Raw genomic sequence first — 10,099 nt, 5'->3', positions numbered from 1 at the left:
AGGCAGCAGCTACTCTACTACGCCGGAGAGAGATCTCACGTCGGTGGTTGCACCGCCGGCCGGCTATGCTAGCCGGCCAGGCGAGCCAACAAAAAAAAAGGTGCTGCTGGAGAGGAAAGTGTCGGCGTGGAGCAGGGATGGGCCCGCGTCCGTAGAGCAGAGGATCCCCGGGCCGGGCCGGGCCGTGCGGGCGGCAGCGAGCGAGCGAGCGTGACGACTCGGCGCGGCGGAGTACGCTGCACCCATCACGAAAGATTCGCGCGGCCGGGGCGGAGCAGCGTACGCGCGCGCCAGAGATCTCGACTGTTTTACTATGAATGGCGGGTGGGCCCTATGGATCTGCTGCCACTGTGGGTCGGATCCGCGCCATGCCTCCTCCAACAGGGCGGGCGTGTTCCTCGTGCGGTGTGGGTACCGTACCGTAACGGGAAAGCCGTGCGAGCCGGCTACTCCAACAAACAGCCCTGTTCCGAAGCAGCAGCAGCGCCAGCCACCGACCCGTCGCCGTCAAGATGGATCCAAGACCATACATACACAGGAAAACACGGGCAAAACAGGGTGAAACTAAAGCACGGGCACCCAAATGCGATGCAAATCCTATCCGCCCCGACCCACCCACTGCCGACCCACCCACACCCGTACCGCGCGGCGCGCCCATCCACCGCCCGTGATCCATCCGATCCGGCTGTCTCCCCGCCCACTCTGCCTCCTCGGCCTCGTGCAGCTCCCCCCTCCCCTCCCCTCCCTCCTCCTTCGACCGCGACCGCGACCGCCGCTCGCTGTCAAAACCCAGCCCAGCAGACCAGTCGACTCAGTCACGAGCATCCAAATCCCAAGCCAACACACACCTCACCCGCCTCCTCCTCCCCCCTCCTCCTCACCGCACACGCTACACGCCACCTCCTCCTCCCCGGCTCCCCTCCCCCGCAGCCCCGATCCCCTTCCCCGAGAGCAGCCTCCCACGTGACCCGGATCCGACCGCTCCGTCCCCCGTCCACGGCCGCCCGCCCAATTCGCGGGAATTCCTCGAGGCCCGGCCGCAAGCAACCAGGGCCTGTGAGGCAGATCCATGGAGCGGGGCCGGCCGCGGCGTCGACGCTAGCACATCGCGAGGAGCTCCTGGTTTCGTCGCTCACAGAGAATTCTCTTGCCGTTTGGCTCGGCAAGCGTGGCTGCCGCGATGGCGATGGCGAATCCCTCCGCGGCCGGTGCCCCAGGTTCGATTTGCAGCCCTCTGTTGTCGCAGTTTCCGTTTACGCGATTTTTGCCTTTCGGGGAACTGCTTTGGTTAAAAGTTGGTCCGGTTTCTCTCTCATGGTAAGCTAGGCTTCGCCTAAACTGAGTCGGTAGTTGATTAAGTAAGTGGACTCGGCTAGTTGACTGCTTGTGCAGAAAAATTAGCGAAACTTCATCTAACTTGAGTCGATGCCAGCCTGTCCATTTTGTTTCCAGTATTTGGGTTGCAATCGCTCTTATTGATCCGAGTAAATCGCCCTCTATTCAAAGTAATCACCATGTTTGCCCAATTTTCTCTAGTAATAGTATTTAGTACCGCACCTTATGGAGTGATGGGTTGCTCTCTCGTACCGATGCCTGTGATGTGAATTGCGATTCACTTTATGGAGTGATGTGAATTGTGATTCACTTCCTTTTTTTTCTTCCGATTCCGAAGCGTGATCCAGTCAATTGAAAAGGTATGGATATTCGTGTGACTTAGTATTTTCTATTTTTGTTAATATGCTTGATCTGTGTTGAATCCGTATGGTGGCAAATTTAGCACATGGCAGTATTTTATTGATGCGCTAATGATAAATAGGAGTAACGGACACTTTCAGTTGGGTAGAGTTTTGTGCTTGAACTTTTCTAATCATGATTAAATTTCATGATAAATGAGCAACAATCGGAAATTTAGAAAGCAAATAGTGTCGTACTCCCATGTATCCTTGGCCTCTGCTGTTCCTGTTCTAAAGCGTCTGATCACCTAATTAATATTGTAAATCAATTGCTTCCATGTAGGAATCTGTAGCGACGCACTGTTCCGGGAGCTATGGCATGCTTGTGCCGGTCCGTTGATCACAGTACCCAGACAAGGCGAACGAGTCTATTACTTTCCCCAGGGTCATATGGAACAGGTACTCACCGGTTTATATATCTTCTCTGCCTGCCTGTCTCATTTGATCAATTCTTCTTGCTAGATATAATATTTTTCTCAAACTGATCATGATTTACTGTATAGCTTGAGGCATCTACAAACCAGCAGCTTGACCAGTACCTGCCGATGTTCAACCTACCATCCAAAATCCTATGCAGCGTGGTCAACGTAGAGCTCCGGGTCAGTGTCTTTTTACCTGCCTGCTGCAACCTCTTTGCTTGGAGTGTCTGGGAAATGGTTGGTCTAGCTATGCAGCTAGAAATGTTATCCTTTGCTAACCGGCTGAACTCTGTAATGCAGACGGAAGCTGATTCAGATGAAGTTTACGCTCAAATTATGCTGCAACCAGAGGCTAATGTGAGTCTTCCTGTTTTAACCATTGCTAACATGCAAATGGCTCATTTTACTTTCCAATGTACTCCCTCCGTTCCGAATTACTTGTCTTGGATTTGTCTAGATACGGAGGTATCTAGCATTAAAATGAGTCTAGATACATTCGTATCTAGACAAATCCAAGACAAGTAATTCGGAACGGAGGGAGTACAATCTTATGCCCTTTTCATGTTACAGTCTACAGTACTTTGTTAGTTCAGTTTCATGTCCCTGTTTACATGTACATTCATTAATTTCCCTGTTTGAACCCCCTTTATTAGCAAGGTGAGCTCACAAGCTTGGGTCCTGAGCCAAAAGAACTCGAAAAAGGCACCATACATTCCTTTTGCAAGACACTGACAGCTTCGGATACGAGTACCCATGGTGGTTTCTCTGTTCTTAGGAGGCATGCTGAAGAGTGTCTTCCTCCGCTGGTTAGCATTGAAAGCATTTTTTACTCCAGTTGATGTCTACACTATTTCTGGCTTATTGAATGGTAGGGTTGCTTCACAGGACATGTCTCAGAATCCACCATGTCAAGAACTGGTAGCCAAAGATCTCCATGGAACTGACTGGCATTTTCGTCACATATTTCGGGGTGAGTTTACAATTTGAGCATTCAGCTTGAAGCCCCTTTAAGCTTCTCGTCGCTGTGTTCTTATTGTTTAATTGTTTCGGTGTAGCACTTCATGTCACAATTGAATGCTGAACTCTTACTACTGCAGAAACATGCAGCATATACTGATTCATTACTTCATGACTATGTGTGAACTCTCTCTCCCTCTGTCTGGTTCTATCTCATACCTTACGGCGTTTTGTGTTTCAGGACAGCCTAGGCGACATCTACTTACAACTGGCTGGAGTGTCTTTGTTAGCTCAAAAAGATTGGTTGCTGGTGATGCATTTATCTTTCTGAGGTACACAACACAATACTGTAATCCTGTCACGTGGAGGCAGTTTTTATGCATTTTCACCTCTCTCCTGTCTCGGCTTAATTCTGGTGAATAGTAATAAGTAATATTTGTATCATTTGCAGAGGTGAAAATGGTGAGTTGCGGGTTGGAGTAAGGAGGCATATGAGGCAAGTAAATAACATGCCATCATCTGTGATATCAAGCCACAGCATGCATCTTGGAGTCCTTGCAACAGCCTCCCATGCAATCTCCACTGGGACCCTCTTTTCTGTTTTCTATAAACCCAGGTAAGGTTCAACCAGTTTTCGTCTTTGTTATGCCCGTTGCTGCATGGTAATGGTTATTTCTGGCAACCAAGCAGTAATGCAAGATAATAAAGATTTTTTCGCAGTTTTTACTTGATTGCTATGGCAATTCCTTATGTATGTTGTACATTCTGCTTAGGTGTGAGATACAACTCTTGCTCATTTGGTCTATTATACCTGTTATGCATTTATGTCCGAGAATTCACCCAACTAATGTTTCTTTTTGCTTAACTGGGATGGCATCATGGTTGTCGTAATGAGTATTAACAATTGGTGATTTTTTTTATCCATACAATCTGGTGTATAAGGCTTACCGGGCCTCTCTGATTTTGTTTCCAGAACAAGTCAATCTGAGTTTGTGGTGAGTGTTAACAAGTACCTTGAAGCGAAGAAGCAGAACATTTCTGTTGGAATGAGATTTAAGATGAAATTTGAAGGCGATGAAGCTCTTGAAAGAAGGTAACCTGGGGTTGCTTTTGACAAGAGATGTTGGCTTTATTCCAACCATCTAGGTGGATATGACAAACATTTCCCTGGTTACAGGTTCAGTGGAACAATAATTGGTATTGGGAGCACGCCGACGGTGTCAACATCTCTATGGGCAGATTCTGATTGGAAATCTCTGAAGGTACTAAGATTCTGTATTTTTGAGGGTTCAACTAGAACTACAGTTTCTCTGGAGTGCTTTTAGTGGTGCATTATCATGTTTCCATGTTTGCTTTCTCATATCTGATACTTTCCTGTAATTATTGCCAGGTCCAATGGGATGAGCCTTCATCCATTCTTCGTCCAGATAGAGTTTCACCATGGGAATTGGAGCCACTGGATGCAGCTAATCCACAACCCCCTCAACCTCCACTGAGAAATAAGCGTCCCCGACTTCCAGCTTCACCTTCTGTGGTTCCAGAACTTGCTCCAAAATTTGGTAAGATATATGAACTCCTTAGCACCTGTTACGATTAATATATGTGGTTTATGGATGCAATGCTCAGCTCTCAGTCATGAATATCATATTTTTATGTAGTCTAGTCCATTATCCTTGAGTTTTACATATCTAAGCTGGTGCTATTTGTATCAGGACTATGGAAGTCCCCGGCTGAACCAAGCCAAACCCTCTCATTTTCGGAGCCACAACAGGCTCGAGGGTTATTTACTAATTCACGCTTCTCATCATCATCAAACGTTGCATTCAATCAGTTCTACTGGCCAGCAAGAGAATCAAGAGAAGACTCTTATGCTGGAAGTACTAACAAAGTCACTGTTGAAAGAAAGCTTGAACCAGCTGCTGGTGGTTGCAGATTATTTGGAATTGAGATAAGATCTGCTGTGGAAGAAACACAACCCGTGCTAACTGTCTCAGGTGATGGTTATGACCAAACGGCTGCATCTGTAGACGTGGACTCTGGCGAGCTCTCGCAGCCATCCAATATGAACAACTCTGGTGCCCAAGCAGCAAGCAGTGAGCGTGCTCTTCTTGAGACCCAAAGTCGCCAAGTTAGAAGCTGCACAAAGGTGATAGTTGTCACATTTTGAAGATGCTCAATTTTCAATTCTTGTAGGGTTCAGGGTAATTTAGTACTGATCCTCATTATGATTCCTCCTCTAGGTAATTATGACAGGAATGGCAGTTGGAAGAGCAGTGGACTTGACAAAGCTATATGGGTATGTTGATCTTCACCGCAAGTTGGAGGAGATGTTTGATATACAGGGGGAGCTATGTTCCACACTCAAGAAATGGCAGGTTGTTTATGCGGATGAAGAGGATGATATGATGCTCGTTGGGGACGATCCTTGGGAGTAAGTACCCTTATCACTGTCTGTGAATGGATGCAGCTTTCCTATATCCAAGTCCTAATTCCACTCTACTTCATGTTGTTGCAGCGAGTTTTGCAACATGGCGAAAAGAATTTACATTTATACATATGAGGAGGCCAAGCAGTTGGCACCAAAGGCCGCCAAGCTCAGCCGTGTGAACTCATCACATGAATCGGCCACTCCGCAGAGTGGCTCAGACTACCCAGCCTCGTTTGCCAATGCAGATTGCTGAATGCTAAGTTGCTAACTTTGCTCTAATTACGCTCTTTCTTCCTTTGATCATTCGGGGAAATTGCCCATGATCATCCACTCTACTCGGGAGAGCCACGTATGATTCGTTCACGGACAAAAGACATTGTGTGCGTTGCTGTGGTGGGTTTGGTTCTGTGTCAGCAAGGAATGCCTGGAAGAGGCATTCTGGCATTTCATGACGTTTTGTCGCCAGTTGGTTTTATGCGAGAACTGGCGGTGAGCCGCAGTATGCATATTGCCGTAGACCTTGCCCTCGTTGCTTGCTACAGTAGTAAATAGGCGTATGTATATATTGATGATGTTTGGGTACCTGTACGAATTGATGCAGTTCAGCAATTGTTACTTTTAGCAGCAGCAACCTTTTCGCTAGTGGTGGCGGTGGTTAGTATGTTTCCTTGTATCATGTATACCTTTCTCCCTCGTGGAAGCCATCTGTATATATCTAAGAAGTAAAGTTGTGTTTTATGGTCTTTGGCATCTGTGCCTTTTTGTTCTTTAGAGATTGGGCATCTGTGCCTTTCGTTTCATGAGGTCCAGCGTGAGGTATGTCGGCATGATCGCCCCCCACTGAGCCTGCCTTTAAACCATACTTAGAGCATTACTAGTAGTACCCCTAAACCCTCAAACCCTCGTAAATAACCGCTTTTTTGCGGGTTGCAACAAAAAAACGCAAAGACTAGAATCCCTAAATCCTCAAACCCTCAAAAAAAAGTAAGGGTCCAACCCTCAAACCCAATTTCGAACCGTAGAAGTGAGGGCTGGAGGGGGGCGCTCGACCCCAGCCCGCACTCCCTTCCCTCGTCGCGCGGGAGAGAAGTTTCCCTTCCCAACCTCCCGCCTCCCGGCCTCCCGCGCCGCCGGCCGTCGCCCGCCGCCAATCCGGCCGGCCCCCCGCCTCCCCTTGATGCCGCCGCCCCGCCCCTGCGCCACGCTCCCCGCCGCCGGATCCGCCCTTCCCCGCCTCCCCTCGACGCCCCCTGCCTCCCGCCCCGGCCCCCGGCCGCCCCGCCCCGAGCCCCGCCCCCCGGCCTCCCGCGCCGCCGCCTCCCGCCCCGGCGTCCCGCCCCCCGGCCTCCCGCGCCGGCGCCCCCCGCCCCGGCGCCCCGCCCCCGCCCGCCCGCATCAGCCTTCGGCCCCGCCCCTCAGTCGCCTCCCGCCCCCAGCCGCCTCCCGCCCCCAGAGGCCAGAGGCCGGCCGGCCTCCTCGAGCCGCCGCGCCAGACGCCCCCGCCTCCCCTCGACGTCGGCCGTCGCCCGCCCCCAACCCGCAGGTATGCTTCCTGTTCTTCCTTTTTGTTTTATTTTTTTCCTTTTTGATTCATTGTTGGCACTCACAATTTATTGTTTGTTGTATTGTGTAGATGGAGGTGAACAACAACGACATGGACTCGTTGTCCGATTCGTCGGGTTGGTCGTCATCCGACGATTCGGACATCGACGAGTTGTTGCAAGACGACGACGTCGAGATGATGAGCCTCCTCATCGACGCGCAATCCTTTGAAAACCGCGTGAGGCTGATGGATCAGAGGAGAGGGTCGAAGATGGGACGAGTCACCATCTACCGGAACCGCGCTCTCGGACACGAGCATTTGATGGAAGACTACTTCACAGAGGTACCTACATACCCTCCTCGTCTCTTCCGCAGAAGGTACTGAATGCGGCGTAGTTTGTTTGTGAAGATTGTCAACGATTGTGAGGCCGCCTCCTATTACTTTAAACGTTGTAGATCCGCCGCCGGTATCATGGGGTTTAGTGCATATCAAAATATATCGGCGGCAATGCGGGTACTCACTTATGGCATACCCGCGGATTATACCGACGAGTATCTTCGCATTGGGCAAGATACAACCATGGAGTCAGTCCGTAGGTTTGCCAAGTTGGTCATTCGGCTGTACGGTGAGCAGTATCTTCGGGCACCAAACGAGGAAGATACAAAGAGATTAATGGAAATGAATGAAAAAAGGGGATGGCCGGGGATGCTAGGTAGTCTTGACTGCATGCATTGGAGGTGGAAAAATTGCCCAAAGGCATGTCACGGAATGTTTTGCGGTAAAAGCCGTGATGCTACCATTGTTCTTGAGGCCGTAGCATCTCAGGACACATGGATTTGGCATGCATTCTTTGGGTTGCCGGGAACACTCAATGATATCAATATCCTCAATAGATCTCCTTTGTTCAAAAGATTAATTTCTGGGGATGCTCCAGCTTGCAACTACAAAATCATGGACAATGAGTACTCAATGGGATACTATCTCACCGATGGCATCTATCCCGAATGGGTAACTCTTGTGAAGTCCATCAAGGAGAAAAATGGGGTGCCCTTAACAAGAAAAGAGGCTCATTTCACCAAGGCACAAGAGGCAGCCCGTAAGGATATTGAGAGAGCTTTCGGTGTTTTGCAAGCAAGGTTTGCCATAGTTCATGGTCCAGCTCGGTTTTGGGACAAAAAAACCTTGATGAATATCATGAAATGTTGTGTGATTCTACACAACATGATCCTAGAGGATGAAAGAGGGTTAAACCTCCCTTGTTTCTATGACAATGTTGGTACCCGTGTGCAACCGGAAAGAAATCCTTCTCGCATACGCGCTTTTCTTCAAGCACATCGTGAGATTGAGGATGCAACCACTCATGGTCGGCTCCGAGATGATCTAATAGAGCACCACTTGCAGTTGGATGGGCGGCGCATTGGCCCATGATGTATCTTTGTTTTACTTTTCTATGTCCTATTTGATTCGAACAATTAGTGTAATTTGCTCAAACATTTTTGTAATAATTTGAATGATTATTGTTTTATTCGGTGTTGTAATAATAACTAGAATGATTATTGTTTTATGTCAAATGTGATGGAATTTGTGATATGTCATATGATGAAATGTGATGAAATGTGTGATATATGAAATGACAGTTTTAAAGGTTGGGGTTGACGCAAAGACTAGAACCCTCAAATCCAACCCTTAAAGCAGTTTAAGGGTTGGGTTTGAGGGTTCTAGTCTTTGCCCTTGTTTTTCAACCCTTAAAAGTGTCAAAAAGTGGCACTTCTCAACCCTTAAAACTGCTACAAGGGTTTGAGGGTTTAGGGGTTCTACTAGTAATGCTCTTAGGCCACCTAGGGAGGCAAAATTTTGTGTTTTGACCCTTTTTTGAAAGTTACTCGAGATCTGACCCTAGTTTGTAAAAATTTCGGGATCTGTCTCTAAGTGGCCTAACTTTCAAATCTTGACCAACTTTCAGAAAAGGTCAAAACACGAAATTTAGCCACCTAGGCAAGGCAGGAAATGTCTCTTTCATGAAGGGCCTCTTTTGGGTTGTAGGAACTTTGGCGGATCTGAAATTTAAGGATTTTTCTCCTACGAAAGCCATTTGGATCATAGGATTGCGATACCAAATTACTATGGAATCCTTTCCTGTGCCTCCCATTTCATATGAATCTTCTTAACATAAGCTGAAACCGTATTTTACCCTTTTTTTTAGAAGTCCAATGCTCTTTGACCCTCTCTTTACCTTCTCTTGTCGATACTTGAAATTTTCTATGTTTGCAATCTGTGCATTGTTCAAAGGCACTTGTTGCATAATTCCTGTATTATCAATTCTAGTAGGATTTCACGGATCTTATGCCTATGTTTCAAGATTTTTTTAACGGTCATTTGGAACTGTTCCATCTTAACTTTGGCATGATTGCGTTGTTGCCAAAGAAAGAAGAGGTAGTTCGGATCGAGCAGTTCGGGCTAATATGTCTTCTTAACGTGAGTTTCAAAATATTCACGAAAGTGGGCACCAATAGATTGACACGGATTGCACATTCGTGGTGCAACTGAGCCAGACAGCTTTCATGCCTGGGAGACACATTCTTGAAGGGGTCGTCGTCCTGCATGAGACGCTGCATGAAATTCACTCGAAGAAGCTAGATGGGGTTATCTTCAAAGTGGATTTCGAGAAGGTATATGATAAAGTTAAATGGCCTTCCCTTCAGCACGCAATGCGCATGAAAGGCTTTAATGAGGCTTGGCGGAACCAAGTGGGTTCTCTAGTCCAAAAAGGTAGTGTCAGAATCAAGGTTAACGACGATATCGGTCGCTACTTTCAGACACACAAGGGATTGAGACAAAGGGATTCAATGTCTCCTCTCCTATTTAATATAGTGACCGATATGTTGACCATTCTTATAGACCGGGCCAAGGAAAACTGTCAAGTGGATGGACTTGCCCCTCATCTGGTCAATGAGGGGGTCTCCACTTTATAGTACGCCGACAACACTATCCTGTTCATGGAACATGACATTGCAAAAGC

General features: G+C 47.9%; 1 protein-coding gene across 1 annotated transcript; it reads left to right on the top strand.

Annotated features, from left to right (window-relative positions):
• The first annotated feature begins 793 nt into the window (after positions 1-793).
• LOC123189292 (auxin response factor 9) lies at positions 794-6,275 on the top strand. Its single transcript, XM_044601681.1, has 14 exons — positions 794-1,217; positions 2,017-2,132; positions 2,237-2,332; positions 2,453-2,509; positions 2,806-2,958; positions 3,038-3,122; positions 3,351-3,441; positions 3,561-3,725; positions 4,083-4,202; positions 4,287-4,371; positions 4,500-4,668; positions 4,822-5,255; positions 5,350-5,540; positions 5,625-6,275. Exons 1-14 carry the CDS (start codon positions 1,181-1,183, stop codon positions 5,788-5,790), a joined length of 1,965 nt encoding a protein of 654 aa, XP_044457616.1. The 5' UTR covers positions 794-1,180; the 3' UTR covers positions 5,791-6,275.
• The last annotated feature ends 3,824 nt before the right edge of the window (positions 6,276-10,099 follow it).

The sequence above is a fragment of the Triticum aestivum genome, chromosome 2A (genome assembly GCF_018294505.1).
Source record: "Triticum aestivum cultivar Chinese Spring chromosome 2A, IWGSC CS RefSeq v2.1, whole genome shotgun sequence".
Classification (NCBI taxonomy): domain Eukaryota; kingdom Viridiplantae; phylum Streptophyta; class Magnoliopsida; order Poales; family Poaceae; genus Triticum; species Triticum aestivum.
This window is presented reverse-complemented; position numbering and strand designations above follow the sequence as displayed.

Excerpts from the sequence above, each read along its gene's own strand:
- LOC123189292 (XM_044601681.1), top strand. The coding sequence starts at position 1,181 with ATGGCGATGGCGAATCCCTCCGCGGCCGGTGCCCCAG. Across the intron at positions 4,203-4,286 it reads GATGAAGCTCTTGAAAGAAG|GTTCAGTGGAACAATAATTG; the intron begins GTAACCTGGGGT and ends CCCTGGTTACAG. Across the intron at positions 5,541-5,624 it reads GTTGGGGACGATCCTTGGGA|CGAGTTTTGCAACATGGCGA; the intron begins GTAAGTACCCTT and ends ATGTTGTTGCAG.